Source organism: Pseudoliparis swirei, chromosome 9 (genome assembly GCF_029220125.1).
Source record: "Pseudoliparis swirei isolate HS2019 ecotype Mariana Trench chromosome 9, NWPU_hadal_v1, whole genome shotgun sequence".
NCBI lineage: Eukaryota > Metazoa > Chordata > Actinopteri > Perciformes > Liparidae > Pseudoliparis > Pseudoliparis swirei.
This window is the reverse complement of record NC_079396.1, coordinates 9,775,842-9,798,236: the sequence shown is the minus strand read 5'-3', so window position 1 is coordinate 9,798,236 and position 22,395 is coordinate 9,775,842. Positions and strand designations below refer to the sequence as shown.

Genomic DNA, 22,395 nt, shown 5'->3' with positions numbered 1-22,395 from the left:
TCTATTTCAAAACAACAGCAGCTAAATAAGTTTGGCTCTTAGTAAATGACCACATGACTGTAATTAGCCCTCAGGATCAGACATGTCCTTTAATTTGAACAATTAACGATGTTCTTTTTGTTACATTCTGTAATAATTTAGCTATTTTTTTAACTCTCCTTGTTGGTTTCACAAATTCTCTGACATCTGAGATTCATGAGTAAAAAAAGTAGAGCTTAAAAGTATTGCATTGGTATAGGATACTATAGATGTACTAGAACAGTATGCTTTGTGCTTACAGCATTTTTTTCGACAAGCATAAAACCACAATGATTGGATATCAATGACTCATTGCTCAGATGCTGTCTTAGAAACATGAAACCAGGTTTCCGCTTTTCAAACACTAACTTAGTTAATATTCTTTATGTTGCGATCATGCTTGGAAAGCAAACCACTGGTCATCAGTTTTGGAGATGTGGATTTTAGATTAAAGAAGTTTTCCTGTCTGGTTGCAGCACAGAGAAATTATGTATTCATGGTATGGACGGGCTGTTGAGACTTGTCAGGGAAAGTTGGTGGGAAAAGGTAATGCTGTGCACAGGTATTTCCATTTCCCTCACGGGAGGGATCATGGCTAGGGGTGTGGGTGTGTGTGTGTGCGTGTGAGTGTGTGTGTGTGTGTGTGTGTGTGTGTGTGTGTGTGTGTGGTTTTGAGGGGCTTAGTAACGGTGTCACAACAAGGAATCCAAGCAGTTGTTGTTGGAATGACTCTTTCCCAGTCGTCATCGGGCTAGAGGCTGTCCGGTGTCTGGGAGTCAAACCAGAGCACAGATCATCAGTGGGAAATTTAAAGAAGCTATTACATTTGAAGAATTTACCTCATCTTTGTCAAAGGAATAGCACTCTTAAGTGGACATTATAAGCAGCAGTAAGGAGCAGAAGGAGTCCAAACTAAAAAGTACATTGTAATTTATATGGAATGATGATCCAGCAGGAGGAATTTGAAATCAAGAACACGAAAAAAGAAAAAAAAGGACAATGATAAAAAGATAAACCAAGGGGAAAGCATGACATGACTTTGGGGTTAGCAGACATTTCTTACCAGTTTGCAATACAGGCAATGAGTTTATTATATTTTCCCAGAAAGTAAAATGTACTTTTTTGTAGAAAGGTAAAGATGGTGGAAGGTGGATGGAAGTTAACATGATGTGCATTTTCGGAAAATGATTGACTATTGACGGATGATATTTGGCTAACATATCTGTTTAACTGGGTTCAGGGTTTAACTCCAATTCATCTATAAAACTCACATTTCTCTTTCACCAAACACATGATAATGATACAATTTACCAGATCCAAATTTAAAATGATATTTGAAATGCGATTCTGGTTCCCCAGAGGTTTAAGATGCAGATCATGTAACTGGTCAGGTTGAGAAGGGCTCTACGTGTTTTTAGTTTCCTCTGTTTTCTCATTGACACCTGCTCTGGTCTAAACTTTGTCCACCATTGAAATACCACTTGGCAAAATGCCGTTCAAATTGCATATACATCTTGATCTATATGTATTTGTATTTCTGCCAAATGGTGTGCTGTTACATTTGTATTCAGGCCCACCGTAGCAAGTCCACACAGAACCTCGGTCTTCTCACTTTTTTCCTTGAAGGTATCAGTTTGATTTCCACAGGGAATATTTTTAAGATTTTGTGATTTAGTTGCGGCATGTTAAGGCTTCTCCATCGCTTGTCCCTGTGTCTTTGGACATATGTACATGTGTGTGTGTAAATGCTTGTAAATTCAGAATTAACTGAATATTTGGCTTTAGCACAGATCAGCATATTTTCATTGAACTTTGCTCTAACTGACTGAGTCGAGTAGTAAATGTCAAACATTCTAATAACACAGTAATTAACTTTACTACGCAGACAAAATTGTACTGCTGACTGTTTAACGGTCCTCGTTTATTTTCCCTTTCTTCTTCATTGTTATGCTCTCTCTTTCCTCAAAAGCAAAACTTGTTCTGTAGTCATAATTGTATGTGATCATACGGCGCTCTGTGGTCACAACCCACTGTGTTTTCATCCTATTATCAACCAATTTATTTACCAATTATTTATGTGCCCACCTTTTCTTCTGTTAAATACTTTTTGGGCTGTTGAATCACATGTCATTTTAATTTGAAACAACACTTCAGACTCCAGAGACAGTGTTTTTGTTAAAAAGTGTGTATCCTTTGAGATGAATCATTTTCTCCTTTTTCCCCTCCTTGTTTTTTTATTGATATTCTGTGTGAGCATAATTTACATGAAACGGAGAAGACTAAACACTCCGTTTGTGTGTCTTTAAATTGGCAATAAGTTGTTTGGAATATGTAAATGAGAAAGCATTAATCAATATTTGCTTATTGATTAAGTAAATCCATGTCTTAAAGTGTGAATTGAAACTCAAAATGAAGAGAGAAAGTAAAATGATCCTGCAGTCGGGGATGTATTTATACCTGTGATCAGCATTACTGACTGGAGCCTCTCCGGTCCTGTGTGTGTTCTTTCCCCACTCAGTACTCTCCCTTGCTGAAGAAGCTCTACTGTCAGATTGCCAAGACCTGTCCAATCCAAATCAAGCTGTCCTCCTCTCCTCCTCATGGCAGCATCATCAGAGCCATGCCTGTCTACAAGAAGGCGGAGCACGTCACAGAGGTGGTCAAACGCTGCCCCAACCACGAACTAGGACGAGACTTCAACGATGGTATAATAAACAAGCCTGGTCCTTTGGCCCTGACTGACTCTACCTGGACATTGTATGCCAGCAATAGTATCCCCACGATATGTGGACTTAGATCAACCACCTATGTCTTCTTTCATCATTCTCTTCACAGGTCAAGCAGCCCCGGCCAGTCACCTGATCCGAGTGGAGGGGAACAACCTCTCTCAATACGTGGATGATCCTGTCACTGGCCGGCAGAGTGTCTGCTTGCCGTATGAATCTCCACAGGTTGGTGGTTCATCAGCTCTACTTAAACTTAACTCATGACCTCAAAGACCAGAAATGATGATTGCATGTACAAAGTATTTGATATATTTACTCGTTTCATGAATTTTACCCAAGAGGTGAATCCTAGTTCATTTTCATCCATCTCAAAATCTGAAAGACATCCCTATGAAGTTGTGCATTCAGCCCAACCTTTTCACGAGACACACAATGCATCGCCCAAGCTCAAAGAAACAGTCGATTTCTCTGGAGGTACTTCATGGGAAGCACATCTATAAATAAAGATGGCGTGCATGTCCATACAAGTGCAAGAGTGAGAATTCATCATGACTGCGATTGCGCCTGGGGAGCTGTATGCATAGTACGACAGTCTCCCCTCACAGCAAAGTGCACTGCAACACTGCCCTCTAGTGGTCAACTGGCATATTTATTGTCAAATCTATCCATAAAACGGGAAGTTTGCTTGTGAACAGATATTATGCACACTGAAAGAAACAGTGTCATTACACCAATACCACTTGGGGATTCTCTGTGTTGTGTTTCAGGTGGGGACTGAGTTTACCACCATCCTGTATAACTTCATGTGCAACAGCAGCTGTGTGGGCGGCATGAATAGAAGACCCATCCTCATCATCATCACTTTAGAAACCAGGGAGTAAGTCAACAATTCACAGTTCATAGTTTCAAGCAAGGTTTCTCTTTTTACTAAAACAAGCAGTTCTCAGCTCTTTGTCATGCGTTTTATTTTGATTTTTTCTGGCGCTGGATATTTTGATTTTATGAACGTACAAATGTTTTGCAACATTACTTCTAATTGATATCGGACAAAAGCCACCATTGAATCAATGGGAAGCGCAGAATATCATAGACATCAAATTATACACACTTTTACCATTACTTATTATTCCAACCTTTAGTTAATATTCAGTACCATTTACCATAGTCATGTACAACGTATGGCAGCAGAGTACAGTGTGAGATGCAGTGCATTGATCCCCCATGCTGAAGATAAAGGGGAAAGTAAAACCATACTTGGACCTGGAATGTTAGAGGACCTGCATTTTCTTAACAATCTTATCTCCAATCATCGTTGCAGGGGTCAAGTGTTGGGCAGAAGGTCGTTTGAAGGTCGGATATGTGCGTGTCCTGGCCGAGACCGCAAAGCAGACGAGGACCACTTCAGGGAACAACAGGCGCTGCATGAGAATGTGGCCAAAAATGGCAGTGCCAACAAGCGCAGTAAGTTGAATCAAATTGAATGACTACATGTTTAAATTAGAAAAGTGATGTTATATATACAGTGCATCCGGAAAGTATTCACAGCGCTTCATTTTTTCCACATTTTGTTATGTTACAGCCTTATTCCAAAATGGATTAAATTCATTATTTTCCTCAACATTCTACACACAACAACCCATAATGACAAAGTGAAAACAGTTTTTTGCAAATGTTTGCACATTTATTAAAACATAACATGTACATAAGTATTCACAGCCTTTGCTCAATACTTTGTTGAAGCACCTTTGGCAGCAATTACAGCCTCAAGTCTTCTTAGGTATGATTCCACAAGCGTGGCACACCTATTTCTGGGCAGTTTCTCCCATTCTTCTTTGCAGAACCTCTCAAGTCCCATCAGGTTGGATGGGGAGCGTCGGTGCACAGCCATTTTCAGATCTCTCCAGAGATATTCAATCGGGTTCAAGTCAGGGCTCTGGCTGGGCCACTCCAGGACATTCACAGAGTTGTCCCGAAGCCACTCCTTTGTTATCTTGGCTGTGTGCTTCGGGTCGTTGTCCTGTTGGAAGACGAACCGTCGCCCCAGTCTGAGGTACAGAGCGCTTTGGAGCATGTCTTCATCGAGGATGTCTCTGTACATTGCTGCATTCATCTTTCCCTCAAGCCTGACTAGTCTCCCAGTTCCTCCCGCTGAAAAACATCCCCACACCATGCTTCACTGTAGGGATGGTATTGGCCAGGTGATGAGCAGTGCCTGGTTTCCTCCAGACATGACGCTTGGCATTCAGGCCAAAGAGTTCAATCTTTGTTTCATCAGACCAGAGAATTTTGTTTCTCGTGGTCTGAGAGTCCTTCAGGTGCTTTTTTGCAAACTCTAGGCGGGCTGTCATGTGCTTTTTACTGAGGAGTGGCTTCCGTCTGGCCACTCTACCAAACAGGCCTGATTTGTGGAGTGCTGCAGAGATGGTTGTCCTTCTGGAAGGTTCTCCTCTCTTCATAGAACAACGCTGGAACTCTGTCAGAGTGACCATCGGGTTCCTGGTCACCTCCCTGACTAAGGCCCTTCTCCCCCGATCGCTCAGTCTGGCTGGGCGACTCTAGGAAGAGTCCTGGTGGTTCCAAACTTCTTCCACGTCCGGATGATGGAGGCCACTGTGCTCATTGGGACTTTCAATGCTGCAGAAATCTTGCTGTACCCTTCGCCAGATCTGTGCCTCGATACAATTCTGTCTCCGAGGTCTATAGATAATTCCTTGAACTTCATGACTTGGTTTATGCTCTGATATGCACTGTCAACTGTGATACCTTATATAGACAGGTGTGTGCCTTTCTCAATCATGTCCAATCAACTGAATTTAGCACAGGTGGACTCCAATCAAACATCTCAAGGATGATCAGTGGAAACAGGATGCACCTGAGCTACATTTTGAGTGTCATGGCAAAGGCTGTGAATACTTATGTACATGTTATGTTTTCGTTCTTTATTTTTAACAGATTTGCAAAGATTTGCAAAAAACAGTTTTCACTTTGTCATTATGGGTTGTTGTGTGTAGAATGTTGAGGAAAATAATGAATTTAATCCATTTTGGAATAAGACTGTAACATAACAAAATGTGGAAAAAGTGAAGTGCTGTGAATACTTTCCGGATGCACTGTATATACATATATATATATATATATATATATATATATATATATATGTTGTTATACTTGTCTTGCTCTCTGGCTGTCGGTGTACGTTCAACATTCAACCAAGATATCGTTGTCCTCGATCTGAATAAGATATTAAAATGTGTCAGAAACCTGTTCGATCATAACTCGGATTCTGTCGTCTGCAGACTTCAAACAGAGTCCTCCAAATATTCCCAGTCCAAATATTAACATGAGGAAGAGGCGGCATGGAGAAGAAGAGATTTACTATATTCCCGTAAGAGCCTTTCACACACTTATCATTTCACATGACATAAATTAGAGATGACTTAGACTTGATATATTAGACCTTAAACTGTCAAATTTTAAATGTATATAGCAGTATGTGGAAATATTCAGACTAGTCAAGTCAATTGTTTTACATTTTTTTATAGAGCCCAATATCCAAAAATCCCTTGACAATGAGCCATTGTTGATGTACTGTCTTGTGTTTGTGTGTAGGTCCGTGGTCGGGATAACTTTGAGCTGCTGATGAAGATTAAAGACAGTTTGGAGCTGGTGGAGCTGGTGCCGCAGACACTGGTGGACTCCTACAGACAACAAACACAGCAGCAACTTCTGCAGAGACCGTGAGTCGATCCAACACTAACACTATGCACGAGCTCACTGACAGCTGCTGGTGAACATGCACACACACTGTACATGTAGGTGTGAGTGAGAATATTTGATTGAGCCAAACGCATGCACACAAACAAAAAGAGTCTCGTTGGATTCATTGAACTGACACACATGCCTCTAACCTGTCACATTCTCCTGTCTTCTCTAGGAGCCATGTAGCATCCCCCTCCCCTTACTCTCCCATGTCCAACATGAACAAACAAAATATCCACGGAGGCCTCAACAAGGTCCCCTCTGTCAACCAGCTGGTGGGGCAGCAGCCCCAGCAACACCATACTGCCCCCAACTCCCTAGCGCACATGGGTGAGTATCTATAGTTGTGATTTTAATCAAATCGGGTGTAATCCCTGACCACCTGAGGGCAACTCAGACACTGAACTCTTTTAAGACTGGCCTAAAAACCTTTTTATTCAGGAAGGCATTTTTTACCTTGAGTTAATTTATTGTCAGCTATTACATTCTTATTTTTTTATTTGTATGGATTGCTTTAACTATGTTTTAATCGGTTTTATTTGTTTTCACTATATGTGTGACACTCTGAGATTCTTTGAAAGAAGAGTGCGATAAAAATGAAATGCATTATTATTATTATTACTCAGGAAGCCGATTTCCCCCAAAAAAATGTGTTCCCAAGTTGTCCGATCAGAAAATGCCCGTGCAAACAGAGCCTATTCATTCCATTACAGTTTGGTTCTTTGTGCTATTCTGCCGCATTTCATTGACCGACCCTCCCTCTCTCACAGGTTCAAACATGCTCAACAGCCACCACATGCAGGGAAATGGTGAAATGAATGGTGGACACAGCAGTCAGACAATATTGTCTGCCTCCCACTGCAGCCCGCCCCCTCCGTATAACCCTGACCCCAGCCTTGTCAGGTACCTCACCCTCCAATGACACTCCTTCTTTATCCTGCTGTAAAGAGCCAGCAGACAAGCAGATGCACTTGTTGAGTTACATTTGAATGTCGATGCCAAAAACAGCTAGTTTGTTCGACCTTGTTCGTACAAATTTGATCTAACAGGTTTTTGGAAAAAGTTCCGAATTTGCAGTAATATGTGTCGAGATTTAACTGTGTTATGCAGTCAGTTTGATTTAATTATGGCTGCTTTATAGAGGCTTGCCATTTCATCACCAATCTGACAACCATGGCTGGTGCCATAATGAAGGTCCACTGGGGAATTGGCTGCATGGAAATAATGTCAGGACATAATTGGAGGAGAAGTGGATAAAGGCATTACCTTGAAAGGTTGTGTAATGGGAGAAGGGTAATTGGGTAATGTTTTAAGTAAAAGTGAAAAGTGTGTATGTAAGTATGTTTGTTTCCAAACTTTGGCTTCTTTGATATGCAAACTGTCCTGCCACCTGTAGTACAATATATTTCTAAAGGTGTCTGTTTTGTGTTTGTTTGCTGGTGAAAAGTAATTTGCCTAAGCTTGTTCCGATTAAGTAAATCAGATGTGTTACTCAGCTCCCATTCAAACACACATTCATCATGTCTATTTACTCTGCTCATACAGCCATGCTGCTCAAGAGTTGTAGACCTCCACTAAGGGTGCCAGAGGGTTTACAAGTCACCCAAAGTGTGTCATACACTTAGATCTAAATCATTCACACTGTCACTGTGTATCCAGCCCACCTTTGCCATGCACTACAGCGAATTTTCTTCAAAAGAAAGTTCCGATGTTTAAGTTCTGTTTAATTTGAACGTTTTTTTCATATATTTTTTCTAAGATAATGTGTCAGTGCAGTCGTTTTAATACTTAGACTTTGCTTTTGCAATTTCAACTTTTTTTTGATACAGCAGACTTTGTCCACCTTTTTGGTTTCTAGTTTGTTCTGTTTATTGTACAGTTAAATTGTACAGTTAGCTTCTTTTTCATTTACACTGTATGTTGCCAAAACGTTAACATTTCATGTATTTATAATAAAGGTTCTTCATCAAAGCAAGAGTTGCCTTATGAATCATTAATATAAATGCATGTTTATGGGTTTACTTTCACTGCATTTATCAAGCTGTATGCTTTCAGTACACTTGAGGCTAGATCTGGGCCCTACATATTATTTGAACTAATAATAACGATGTAACATATCAGAATGAGGTGCTTTCATATTCAATTATGTCAACAACCCAAATGCTGACTCTAATTACCAATGCATGAGAGTCTTTATTCTACTCAAGCACAGCTACACTTTTCGTGAGTGTGGCTTTGTAGCTGTGGTCTGGTGGCAGTCTAAGCAGCCCTGCTTTTCTCCCCTTACAGTTTTCTAACCAGTCTGGGCTGTCAGAACTGCATTGAGTACTTCACCTCCCAAGGCCTCCAATCTATCTACCATCTCCAGACTCTCTCCATGGAGGTAACACTCTGTTCCTGCGCTCGCAATATCACAGTGAAAATATGTTGTGTCTAGAGCTTCATAGAAAACAGAGAATAACTGAAAGAATAACCAGTAAGAAGATAACAAACAATAGAGAACATGAAACAGTTCTTCTTTAAGTAAACATTTACCAGAGAGGGGCTTTTGAAATTCACTTGAGGGTGGAAATAACATGACCTATAGTCTTACTAACGGTGATGTCGTAGAGCAATATGTGTTGTACAGTGGCGGGCCGTCAGGGCCAGCAAGGCCTTCTCTGCTAGCCTAAACATCATCAGAATATATATTTTTCAGCCATCGTGTGTTGCCAGGGGGCTAAAATCTGCCCTTAGGCCTTCAGAATCAACATTGCGGGCGCTGGTAGCTTCAAGTGAATGGGAATGACGATGTTGTGTCAACCAATCAGCTTTAGAGTTGGCTCCTCTAGGCCTTCTAGAAGGCCCCGGAACCGGCACAGGAGCCAGCTAGCAGGCGGAGTGCTGCACGTCTTTTGATTGGATTACCAATATTGAGAGGCGGGTCCTATGGGCAGGTAGATGCAGAACCTCAGAACTAGGAAACTGAATTTGATAAAGGAATTAATTCGCGGACTACAAAGCTGTTTTTTCAACCCACAATGGCGGAAGGAGGAGAAGATGTCGATTTGGTCGAGCATATACTTGAAATCTGCTTTGGGTGCGACAATGCCCTGTTTAGTGAACAAACTAGTGCAAGTGACTTTTTTCTTCTTCTTTTTCTCCGTCCCGATGCATTCTGCACCGCGCGAGACGGAGAGCCGAGAGAAATGACACGCTGTTGTGTAGATACGATCAACATCAGACGGCTGTTTAGTTTAATAAATGAACAAAGACGTGCTATAGAGAAAATGACGGGGGCGGGCCAATTTTTTTTAATGTCATGCGATCTACCAATACTACGCCGTGATCGACGTATTGAGCAGCCCTGGTCTAGAGCCATGGCATCATAATGATAGTAATAAGAGGTGGATTAATTCGGGTGGGACTGTGTAGGACCTCACTGAAGGCCCAGGCCCCAGGCCCACGGCCCGCCACTGGTGTTGTATCTACATGCAAACAAAAGAGGAAGCACATGCGTTCATTCTTTTCCGTCTTTGATCATAGTTTTCTCTTTCTACCTTCTTACATTCCCACAATGTCTAACTTTGTGCTGTCACCAGGATTTAGGTGCACTGAAGATACCGGAGCAGTTCCGCCTTGCCATCTGGCGCGGTCTGCAGGACATGAAACAAGTTGCTCCCCTCCAAATTCCTGCATCCACTCATCACCATGACTACCATGGCCAGCAAATTCTTCGCTCCAGCAGCAACATGACTGCATCTGCCATGGCGACCATTGGGGTTGCCAGCGGGGAACACCAACGGCAGCGCGTCATGGAGGCTGTGCACTTTCGTGTCCGCCACACCATCACCATCCCCAACAGGTCGGGTGTCGTTGGGACATCAGGGATGACGGCGGTTAATGATGAGTGGGCTGACTTTGGTTTCGACATGCCCGACTGCAAGCTGTCGCGTAGTAGTAGGCACTCCATCAAAGAGGAGTTCATGGAAAGTGATGTTCACTGAGCCTGAAGAGAATGTCTGGATCCAATATGGTGGCCAGCATCTGCCGCGTTACAAAGTAAAGGCATGTTTCTAGACTTGTGCTTTTTACATGTTGCTGGCAGATTTCAGCGAGTGATATGGCGGAGAATCAAGTTCCATTTCGATCGTCCGACATTTCAGTGGGTTTCATGCACTTTCATGTGCAGTCTTCATTTTGTGCTTGAACAGTTGTTCCACCCAGAGATTTGAACATAAGATGACCCAAAAGGACATCTCAAATCTAAATAGCAGATACCACTGTGGTAATAGCATTATCGGGACAATGCTAAACACATACGGGCTGGACTATACTTTTTGAGACTCTGACAAGTGTCTGTTAATAAATGTTGTTTTTTCTCTTCTGGAAAACGTAATGTTGATTAGTTGCACATCTTTTTTTTTATTAGCATCTAGTACATTCATAGTGAACATAAATCGTAGCAATTTCTCAATTGCACAAATGTCACAGTCGACGAATCACAGACTCCCAATTTGCTAGTTTGAATGTTGTGTTTGAATACAGAAAATGAATTCTCAGCAGACTTATTTATTGTTATTTCTGTTTTCCTTCACTGTACAAATGTATATACTGTATCTTGTAAATGTTTTAGACTAGATGTGGTTGAAAAGGGGTATTTTGATTCACAATAGTTTATCTCCTGTTTGAAGCCAATGTAAAGAACTGAATGGTAAATCTTGTAAAAACTCATATTTTTAATGGCTATGATAGTTTAATGGCCTTTAGTCAAGTATGCTCTTATCATTTCATTGTTTAAGGGGCTTTGGTATTAATAATGTGTATTCATGAAAAAGAATGAAAATCACAGTCAACACTTAATATAAAAGTTGGACTTTGCATCCATTACTTTTTATAAAGTCATAGGCGATACTGTCATTCTTGCATAGAAACACATTGCAAAACACTTGAGAAAAACTATCAAAAACAGTATTATATCTTTATAGCAGGGCTTTAATCGGTATGTCGAAGAATACATTAAGAATAGCATCCCTGTTTACCAAGAAACTAACAAGACTGTAGCATTTGTGTCCTTCTTTGTGTATTTTGATAAACCTTGCAGGGCAAGGTCCTCATATATCGATTAGCTAGTTGTGAACCTAGTATGTACCTTCATGGCACTTGTTTGTGGATATTTAATAGCAACATTCCAGTTTCATTTCTTAATTGCCATCAAGCATGATTAATCATGGTGCAATTCTAATGGTGTCAAATGTGTTGGAAGTAACTACTTGACTTTGTTCCATGATAATAGCATGTACGGTTGCACCTGACTCACATCCATTTTCTTTACAAAGGCTCTCTCACTCACAAAGACACACATGCTTTTACCAACTAACCACCAACTGGTCACAAATGAGCACTTTAATGCTTTAAAAGTAAAATAATTGAGGATTATTTGTGCTTATGATCAGTATTATGAATCAACACAATGTAAATATAAATAGTGCTTGTTTTGATATTCTTGGTAAGTTTCGTAACAGTTTTGTAACGATCATTAAGACATGTACCTAAATAATTATTGCTGTTCATCAATGTCCAGTAGTTTCTGAGGTTAAGTTTGGTGTTTTCTTTCAAAATCATGGCTATTAAAATATTTGCCTTTCTTTACTTTGTCTCTTCATCAAAAGTCAAAAATTAGTTATATTTGTATCAACATTTAAGCTTTTTTTCGTTTGTAAATACTAAATCCAGGCAGCATTTAACATGTCATGCATCATTGATTTATTTACATTACTCGAGTGGAAAAGTTACAGGCTGTATTCGTTCATAGGCCATCATTGTATTGATATGTTGTATCTATTTCACTATTTTATTTATGTTTAAAATCAACCTCAGTTATGTCTAGCTTTAGTTTTTTTCTCAATGTTTGGCTTTCTGTAGTCACATTGCCTGGCATCCTGCTTTTGCTTTGTCTGTCAAAGCACATGTATTATTATTATTATTAGTATTATTATTATGTTTATTATTAATACATTTATTTAAATAGCATTATTTAGAATTACTGGCGTAAGGCAGTAATTCAATGTAGCCCGGGCTCCGGCGTGAATGTATAAAGATAACTTTGGAGCTCAGGTCTCAGTGATGCCCTTCAGGTAGAAATGGGAGGGATGACGCTGGATTTAAGGAGAAAGCAACTGATGGCAAACTACTGGGCTAATTTATAGGGTCACACCCTGCACCCTGCAAGAAGAATGTTGCAGGTGGACTGGGAGAATGGGAGGTGTCAGAGGGAAAAGTTTGGTCGGATAGGCAATGACATTGCAGGATAATTTGAAGTGTTTGATCTAAGGATAAGCCCCTCATAGTTTACCCAGTGGTGGCTCCATGAATGCCTGTGTGGCCTGACGGAATTTGATTTGCAAAGTGTATTTAAATATGTATTGAAAGAGTATGGTGACGTTAAAACAATTTACACGAGTGGTGCACAGAAACCCGAGACATGTGGCAGGATATGCGGTGGCAATACCTGATAAAGGAATTGGAATCAACTCAATACTTCCTATAATCTTGAGGTTTACACAGTGGAGATGCTGGCAGTGCTCGTTGCACTACAATGGGTGGAAAAAAATAAACAGAAAAAAGGGGTTGATATGCTCCGACTCATCTTCAACCCTCGTGAGTTGAGGGACTTCATACAGCATTAACATAAACTGTATGAAATCCCTCAGTCTGCCACAAGAATAACTAATAAAGGAAGTCAGGTTAAGTTCCTGTGGGTTCCAACGCATGGAGGGGTGAGTGGGTATGAGAGAGAGGTTGAGTTGGCAAAGAAAGCTTTAAAGAAAGGAAGTACATATTTATGCAAATGAGTATCAGCAAATCAGAGGTCAAGTATAATTTGTGGGGGATGGGATCAACCAAATGTGTCAAAAAAGGTGTAAGAGAGAGGTGAAAGGGAGACATCTGTATCCTATTCAAAAGAGTCTCAACTTTACTAGGGTAGGTAGTTGGCACAGGAGAGAGGTAACCGTGTTGACAAGATTAATGTTGGGCCATTGTGCGCTAAACTAAAATGATAGAAAAATAGATAGAGTAGAGTAGATAGACAGTCTATTGTTGGAGCCACACTCTGGAGCAGAAGATGGCTAGAATGCATCAATAAACTGGAAGCCAACTACCATAAAACCAGAAGAAGAAAGCCAGGGTTCTACAAGAGCCTTTTAAACATGGACAGTGTGTAACATTTAGGAGGGTTTATTGGCAGAGCTTGAATATATAATTTACTATACAATTTACTATTGCAGATAATTAATATAATATTCAGAACAATATTTTAATTAGTGTATAATCCCTCAAATCTAGCAGCCAGGTGGACAGACGGCAGGAAGAATGACTGATAATGATGAATGTCTGTGTTCGTAATTTTTTCATTCACTTCCCTTTTGACCTTTAACATTATGTTTCTAATGTGTTATTAATGACTCTGCTGTTGTAAACCTAACTGTGGCTGCTCTAGAAACAATATTTAGCTATATCTAAATTATAAATAACTTCCAATTCTATTCTGAATTCATTTCTGTTAAAAAATATTTAGTCATGTAAAAGAAGCAAGTGTTGATAAGAGTAGGCCAACATTCTAAAGATACCTATCCCTGAGGGCCACCGTAGTTCTCCAAAACACTTGGGAAAGGAGGGGTTTAGCTGAGGCGTATATTTAGTAGTTGGTTGCAACCTGCCACAAATCACTAAATGCCACTAACTGCACACACTGTTCGTTCAGAAAGAGTCATGTCAACGTAAATTCAAAATGCGTGATTATATTTAAACACTGCATTTGCACTTTTTCACAAAGGCCATAATATTGGGATTATTCATTGATAGGCTCTAGTTTAGTTTAGTGTATTTACATCAAATAGATACCATGTAAAAAAAATACATTTATCTCACGCACACGCACTCGCGCACACACACAGGAATTTACAATACTTTAGCTGTTCATGCCGTGTTTTCTCACTTTGTCCAGTAGCCTATAGTTAATTCGCTTAATATGTTACATACTCTAAATGTACAAATCTACATGTGGAAAATCCACTAGCATGCTGTAATGCACATGTTCATTTGTTCAATGTCTTTAAACGTCTTACTGCTGCTCGTCTACGCTGCTAACTCCTGGAAACTATTGCTGTAAAAAAAAACACGATTTATGTCGGGTACTGAGGCCACAGAACTCTCTCTTTAAATGGCTCTGGGTTCTACTATTTTTCCTGCAGTTAGCTCTCTCTCGCTCTCTCTCTCTCTTTAAAGCGGTCTGGGTTCTACTATTCATCCTGCAGTTAGCTCTCTCTCTTTGAAGACCTCTGAGCTCTACTATTCTTCCTGTCGTTAACTCTCGCTTTAAAGGGCTCTGGGTTCTACTACCATCCCTGCCGTTCGCTCGAGCTCGAATCCTTGCGGAAGTACTGACGTGTTAACAGCGAGAAGTGGCTAGGTTAGCTAGCTAGGTAGAGCCGGGTAGTGACACAGCGGCCGTATCAGGTAAGAAATGACTGTCATTGATTGTATTCACCATACATGTAAACAAAACTAAGAGACCTAGACAAAGTATTGAAACTAAAAAACATATTTCAAAACCATTGTATCATTCAGTTAGTATGGATGTGGCTGCAGGAGTTGTTTGAGTTATATACGGGCTAATGTTAGCTGGCTAGCCTTTCTCAACGTACTACTGCATCGACGGAAGTGAGTTGTCAGATTGTCGCAGTCCTCGCTGGTTCTTGTAGTTCAACGGTTTCCTGTTCAGCATTATTTGTAATAGAAATAAAGTGGGTCGTAAACTACACTTTCTTTTGTCAAGTTTTGATAGGCGCCACGCTGGAGTTCAGGGAAATGTAGTCGCATACTTTAATGTAAGGACCGATAGAGGTTGACCGAAGATTTACGAAAACTACATGACCCATCCAAGCGATGATTTGGGCCAAAGGGCAATGTGCATTTAGATGACTAGTGAGCTATGTCTATCGGTAATGTGTAAGCTAACTTGAGTACTCTTCTTTCTTTAAAATAATAGCATTGACGAACCGTTTCTGAAAGTTATTTCATGTTGTATTTCCGTCGTATCCAGACTATAGTTTTCCACGAGCGCCTGTTGTGATAAATATGACTTACTAGCTCCTTTCCAGACCGCTGAAGCCTGTTCGCTCGGTATGCAGCTAAAGGTAGCCACTATCACGAACAGCTAAATACGATCCTACCTTATTTAGCTAGCTACCGTTGCATGTCATTGTTCCTCAGTAAAAGACGCAGTTATTGCTACAGTTAGTTGGTAATGAAATACCTGAAACGTAACCCTGATCTCCTCGGAAAATAGAATATGTTTGATCTACTCCTTAAATCAATGGATCACGAACAAATTCAAAGTAAAAGCAGACGAAATATGTCACCACTGGTTAGGTTTAGGTGACACAAAGTGTTACCGAGCTTGTTGGTTTCAACGGAGTTCCCGATGTTTGTCATCTACATGGATATCATTGTATACCGGTTGTGTGTACCTGTCAGACCGCTTCCCCGTCTGGACTCCCTGAACTACAAAACACTCGTTCTGCTTTCACAGCTCAACACGGCTGGTTCTTGATCACACTCTGTAGGAGACTCATTGCCTTCTTAGCTAGTCTTACTGGATGTGTTATTTGTCAGTGCCTCAAGTAAGAAGCAGGCACAACGTTTGTTTAGAATTAACAACATATTTACTGGTGAAGACAGAAATATAGCTCCTCTACCGTTTCATCTATTATTGGGAGCATTTTTTTTCACACTAGATGCTTATTATTATTTTATTATTATAAAGATATGTTAATTGTATTGTATTAATGATTATTTTACTTAAAAGTACTTGCATGTCATGCTTTCCCTGCGAAGAAGTAAAACAAAGAGGCAATAAACAACTTGAGGTTTGTCCTTTATCCTTACACAATCTGGAAAAGGTTCTATCTTTTGTCTTACAAACTTCATGGAAATTCCCACCAATGTACATGAGCGTAAAATATACTTGACGTGTGAATATTAGTTAACGTAACATCTGTTTCAGTCATACTAGTGATGTGGTCTACATCCATGCACCACTAATTAAAATGTATTTTTCATCTTTGCTGGCAGAATGTCAGAAGGGGACAGTGTTGGGGAGTCAATCCATGGAAAACCATCTGTAGTGGCTGCCTTTTTCACACGGATTGGACAGGTAACAGGTTTCCTATTCTGGTCACATATGTATCTATCGCGTTATTGGGGATTACATTGTTTTATAGATTCGACCAAGTACGTATTCTGAGTTTAATTTTTTTGATCTGCTGTGCTAACAATTTTATCCAGATTATCTGGTTAAATGTTGAATTGGTATCAATTAGACTTGTAAAGATTAAAAGTATGTTGTATTGAATTAATTTGTTATACCAGTGGCATTTTATTTTCAGAAATAATTTGTACTTCATTGTAATCATTTGCATAAAACGGTATTCCATAACAATACTTTCAGTTTCATAATCGTCACTCCTTTGTATATAAGATAATCACTCAGTATTAGTATTCCTAAAGCTTTGTACGAAACAGTATTATCAGTGCATCCCGACTGCAAGTGAGAAGGTGGCCAACAATTTGACCAATTGTCAGTCAGGCAGAGAAACGCATGCGTCAAAGGCTTGGAAAGACTTGACTTGTATATGTAAGTCAGTATCTCCACAAAGCCAAAGTTGAATGTTTTTCAATGGCTCTGCAATTTTTTATATTTAAGGTTGTGTCTCACTTGTTCATAAGTCATAGTCTCTACCTCTAATGGTTATATTCTTTTCCTTTTGTATTATATGTTTTTGTTATAGGTCTATCAGTCATGGCTAGACAAGTCGACTCCATTCCATGCAGGGCGATGGGCATCTACTCTACTATTTACTGCTGTCTACATGATCAGAGTGTACATACTACAGGTAATTGTTAATTTTCAGTTTTTATATCCACTTTACTATATCGACGTTAAAAAATGTAACACATGAGAATCGTACGTAGTTGGAATAAAAGCAACATTGTAACCAAATGTTAAAATTCTCCTGCAGTTTAAAATGTATGTTTGTTTAGGCTGTCAGAGTAAGAGGTGTTTATTCACCTCTACAAATTATTTACCTTGTAGATTTGGCTGGTGTTGTACTGGATTCTATGAAATTTAAGGTTCATTGTTTTTGTTTTTGTGCTGATTTTCACCAAAGGTGAACGATTGGCTTAGAAGACACTACAAGAGGACAATGGCTGTACATCTTTTTCATTTTGTATCTCACCTGTCTTATGAGTGTTTGAAAATGTGCCCACTTGCCTGTTCTGTATTCATGAAAATAGTATGCTCATATGTGTGTGTGTGTGTGTGTAACTTTCACTTACAAAAGGTGCACTTTCATATTTTCTGTCTGCCCAGAAATCCTGTTAATCTAATGATGTTTCTTATGCTGACTTTCAGGGTTGGTATATAATAACGTATGCTTTGGGAATCTACCATCTCAACCTGTTCATTGCTTTTCTATCGCCAAAAGTGGACCCTTCACTGCTTGACGAAGGCAAGTTAAGTCCATTACATCTGATCATCTTTTTGTACAATAATACAATATAATATTGTGTACTTTGTAATATACTACTGGGTTATTCGGTAAAAAATACACAAGAATGGAGTTGACATTCTTTTGTATTTGGTTGGAGGTGAGCAACACATTTTAACATTGAGATGTATGGATCCAAACAAAATATCCACAAAACACAACTTGTTAGATCATCAAAGGAAATAATGTCATCGTGCCAACCACACTATTAGTTAACAAGTCCTTTCTCAGAAGTTAAGTGCAGACGCATGACTCCAAAAACTGGTCGGTTCTACAGTAATTGGGTCTTTTTGGAAAATATAACCAGAACGTAATTATTTTGAATCAATTGGCCTTTTTTATGTTTTGGCTTGTATGATGTGATTTAAGATTCCACTATTTACAAACAACATACACTCCAACATATCACCCATAACCTCTCTTTCTCCTGCAGATGAGGGCCCATCCCTTCCCACCAAGCAAAACGAGGAGTTCCGGCCTTTCATCAGGAGGTTGCCTGAATTCAAATTCTGGTGAGTCTAGCTCATTGCCGGGCCACCTGTCACTGACCGGAGGGGGGGGGGGAGAGATTGCAATCGATTTTTCTTTTAACTGGTCATTTTTTTTTGTTTTGACATCAACACCTCCCCCCCCTCACCTTTATTTTTTTCATTTCATTCAATGTTACCCCTTCTACCTTCACCCTCCTGTTACCTTTTATATTTTACCTTTTTTTTGAATGTTGCAACCAATTAAACAAAAAAAAAAAAAAATTATAATATTAATAATGTTTTAAGTTTGAGGCACTTTGTATTTTTTTTTTTGTTTTACCGAAAGAACGAACACATTACACATTGATTGGGGGGGGGTCAATCCTAAAGCGGGGGGAGGGTGTAATATTGATTCGGGTCAAAATGACCCTAAGGCAACACAAGGGTTAAATAATCTGTGGTCATCTTTAAAGTCATGTAGAGCTCATTTAAATAAAACCAAGATGTTCTCTTGTATTACCTGGAATGTAATAGTACTGACTCTGTGTGATCTTGCATCCTCCTCTTGAATTATTCTCTACTTCATCCATAGATCATGCCGAGAGACATTAGATATAAAATGTTAGTTGACTCTTATAAGCCTGGCTTGAGAACCCTTTACTGGGAAAGCTAACATCTTTGAGCGGTTTTAGCATTATACAAATGTTATCAATAAAAAGGCTACCGGTTGAGCGTTGACTCAACGTTTCTGTTCTACTACACACAGTTCATGGTGAACCTTCCCTGACTGCCATGTGTGTATGCACCTTGTATGTGTCCTCTTGTGCACTAAAGCAGGAAGAGAGGAACGCGGCTTTGCAGCTGGCATTTCAGAGTGTATAAAACGATGATCTTTGGTTCCCCTTTATGTTTAAAAAAACAACTGAGAACTGTAATATCATTGAGTAATTTAACAGCTGTTTTCAAACTCACTGAAGATGCATCACATGTTCTCATGTGAAGAAATCAAGTTTAGCCAACAACCGTTTGTTCATTGTGAGTCGTTTGTAATATTTGTTTCCACTTATCTTGCATTTTCCTGTATGGATTCATTTCATGCGAAGAAATATGCAAACATTCAGTAAAGGACTAGTTCCGAGTTGAGGATGTTGTTGATGTATGCTTCCACTAATTTGCGTCGACTGTTTAAACTGAGGGATGTCTTGCTTGTCTTCCCAGGCATTCGGCAACGAAAGGCATCGTCATCGCCATGATTTGCACGTTTTTTGAAGCCTTCAATGTGCCGGTGTTCTGGCCTATACTTGTAATGTACTTCATCATGCTCTTCTGCATCACCATGAAGAGGCAGATCAAGGTAAGAAGTGTACATTGACTGACCCGTATAAGTGCACTGCATATGTTGACGCTGCAGCCGTCCTGGACTGAGTGTCACGCCAACACTGCATTGCTTTAGATTACATAAACAATCTACTGGTTGTGACAAATGCAATGAGTCGAGAAGCCTTTGTTTAATGTTGAATATCTGAATACCTTATGTAAATCACTAATTAATTGTCTTTTATAGCTACCTGATAAAACCAGCTAACCTTTTTATATTCCCGCCACACAGGATGAGTAAAAAATGTAGTAAATTCTCAATACTTGTTGCTAATTGTCTTTTTCTTCCCCATTTCCTCTAGCATATGGTCAAGTACAGATACCTACCCTTCACGCATGGAAAGAGGACATACAAAGGCAAGGAAGAAACAGGGAAACCTTTTGCTAGTTAAAATCTCCCACTTTACATTTCCCTCCTCATTTTAAATTTATCGGCCACAGTTTGTGGTGCGTGACGAGGGTTAGAGATTGATTTACCTTTTTGTAAGCAGGACAGAAACAAAACATGAAAAAATATAAATGTTGATCCATGGTTCAGATGAGGATATGACCAGCGTGGATCAAATTAGTCTGGGAATATTGCCTTTGTCTATTTAGGGGGTAGGGTTTTTTTTTCTTTTTTCTTGAGGACCTTAATCCTCATTTTAGGATTGGTCTGCTATTGTTCAGAAGTAGGTGAGACTCAGTGCTGCCTTTTGCCTTTTAACCCTGTGGGGTAAGTATAAAGTCACCAAGGAGGAACCACACTGAAAAAAGTTGGCGTGAAATGTGTGATTATTTCTTTCAATGATGGGGATTCCAGTACATCTCCTTCTCCCAAATGAAATAAATTTGCCAACTTTTGATGAATATATTGGTACCTACTTATTTGTAACACGCTATATATTGAAAGTCGGTAGTGTTAGAAACATGACACGATTAAATGTGTGAGATGAAGCTGAAGGAAATGAAATGTCTTTAAGTGGAATCATTTCATCTTCTGTGATAAATTAGTGCGGCTGCTCTGGGTCACAAGTGTCTCAGCCGGTCCTCTGTACTCCACGCAGGAACTTGGACAAATTAGTCGCATTTCACTTGAATATGCATTCATGACATAAAGCAGTTAGACACCTATCATAATTCATCTATTGAAAGGATTAGCCTATACTCTGCAAATAATTTTATATTTACATTTTTTATTTATCTTGAATTGGCACCTAACCCAATATTTGTGTTGCCTGATTCTCACGAGCATAGCCAGTGGAGCGCGCATCATTATGGATGATTAACAGGGACTTGAATCTGTAGCCACCCACCACATCACTGAATGTGTTGTTCAAACTGTCACTGATCCCAACCCATTTAGTCTCCTGGAGTCGGTGGTCCACCGTCACTTCTTTCTGATCTAGTGCTTTTGTAGAGCTGGGATACGTGTCGTTGACCACCTCTATGAACCAAATTACATCGCATTTTTTTAGGATGCATTTAGCTTAATATGGCAAGTCAATGAATTTGGTTTTACGTCAGATCTTTAGACCATTATGTGTATTATTATTATTCAAAATATACTTTGTCTTCAAATTGTACAGCCAGTATTCAAGTCCAATTCATGACGAGGTCTAATCTGAAATAATAGTTCAACAACTACACATTTATCCCGAAGACCTTTTCTCTTTGAAACATTTACCCGTCTAGGTTTCAAAGCCTGGGGTCCGTTCAATTTATGTCGACTCGATGTTTTGGTACTTCAAATCTGTGTTTACTTTGAAAATATTTGGTAAATATAGTCATTCCAAGCAAACTTTTGTTCTCTTTCTTTTGCAGAGGAAACATAAGAACACAGGGATTGAGAGCTTTTATTATAACAAATGGATGAAGTGGGTGGCGAGCACTCTTTTCTATCAACCTGTTGATTTGTTTTTCTCCATTTTTATCGGAATGCTGGGGATAATCTGTCATTAATAAACTTTGGTCAGCACTGTAGTAAGGGATCAAAACATTTTCCTGTAAAAAGTTTGTTTCAAAGGGTTGTCTGTAGGATTTGTGTATATATATATATTTGAAAATATGATATTTCTTTGAGATTATTTTTCTTTTAGTTTTTTCTTTCAACCACCAAACTGTTTCCAAGTGTTTAAATCCATTTCAGTTGAAATTGATGAAAGCAGAACTGGTTAATTGGGTTCTAGATTGGATGAATTAAATGTTTCTCATAGACTGCATGTTAGTGTTTTCCTGTGCTACAGTTATAAACAAAAACTTGATTTTAACAACTTAAGTGTAATTTTTTTTCACTCCAAATGCTATTAAAGAAGCGGTGTCCCTTCAAACAGTACATCGTTGTGTCTGCCTCATATTCTTCACATATCAATGCCGGTTTCTCCACTTGTATGTACTTGATTTGTCTCTCTCAGTACAGTTCATTAATCACTGGACATCTATTCTGATGATATGCAAGAAAAAGACTATTAA

The 22,395-nt window shown here is 39.4% G+C and overlaps 2 protein-coding genes across 7 annotated transcripts in view; both read left to right on the top strand.

Annotated features, from left to right (window-relative positions):
• tp73 (tumor protein p73) overlaps window positions 1-12,134 on the top strand; it is a 31,874-nt gene extending 19,740 nt beyond the window's left edge. For 2 of the 3 annotated variants that reach the window (XM_056423108.1, XM_056423109.1), the window contains 10 exons: window positions 2,537-2,723; window positions 2,854-2,969; window positions 3,512-3,621; window positions 4,063-4,205; window positions 6,041-6,129; window positions 6,354-6,481; window positions 6,679-6,833; window positions 7,274-7,406; window positions 8,793-8,886; window positions 10,085-12,134. In XM_056423108.1, the coding sequence (XP_056279083.1) occupies window positions 2,537-2,723; window positions 2,854-2,969; window positions 3,512-3,621; window positions 4,063-4,205; window positions 6,041-6,129; window positions 6,354-6,481; window positions 6,679-6,833; window positions 7,274-7,406; window positions 8,793-8,886; window positions 10,085-10,489 (1,560 nt within the window). In that variant the 3' untranslated portion in view covers window positions 10,490-12,134. Of the gene's footprint in view, window positions 1-2,536; window positions 2,724-2,853; window positions 2,970-3,511; window positions 3,622-4,062; window positions 4,206-6,040; window positions 6,130-6,353; window positions 6,482-6,678; window positions 6,834-7,273; window positions 7,407-7,644; window positions 8,474-8,792; window positions 8,887-10,084 lie in introns of those variants that run through there. The other variant, XM_056423110.1, reaches the window with a different exon arrangement.
• A 2,734-nt stretch (window positions 12,135-14,868) lies between these two features.
• On the top strand, window positions 14,869-22,258 carry rer1 (retention in endoplasmic reticulum sorting receptor 1). Of its 4 annotated transcripts, XM_056423193.1 has the most exons (8): window positions 14,871-15,002; window positions 16,620-16,701; window positions 17,336-17,440; window positions 17,962-18,058; window positions 18,531-18,609; window positions 19,786-19,921; window positions 20,247-20,301; window positions 21,748-22,258. In XM_056423193.1, exons 2-8 carry the CDS (start codon window positions 16,621-16,623, stop codon window positions 21,756-21,758), a joined length of 564 nt encoding a protein of 187 aa, XP_056279168.1. In that variant the 5' UTR covers window positions 14,871-15,002; window position 16,620; the 3' UTR covers window positions 21,759-22,258. The 4 variants fall into 4 exon arrangements, with proteins under 4 accessions (XP_056279165.1, XP_056279168.1, XP_056279167.1 ...); XM_056423190.1 differs by having other exon boundaries at window positions 14,869-15,002; window positions 20,247-22,258; XM_056423192.1 differs by lacking the exon at window positions 14,871-15,002 and adding an exon at window positions 15,030-15,682 and having other exon boundaries at window positions 20,247-22,258.
• Window positions 22,259-22,395: the final 137 nt, after the last annotated feature.

Excerpts from the sequence above, each read along its gene's own strand:
- rer1 (XM_056423190.1), top strand. The coding sequence starts at position 16,621 with ATGTCAGAAGGGGACAGTGTTGGGGAGTCAATCCATGGAAAACCATCT. Across the intron at positions 16,702-17,335 it reads TTTTCACACGGATTGGACAG|GTCTATCAGTCATGGCTAGA; the intron begins GTAACAGGTTTC and ends TTTTTGTTATAG. Across the intron at positions 18,059-18,530 it reads CCCTTCACTGCTTGACGAAG|ATGAGGGCCCATCCCTTCCC; the intron begins GCAAGTTAAGTC and ends TTTCTCCTGCAG.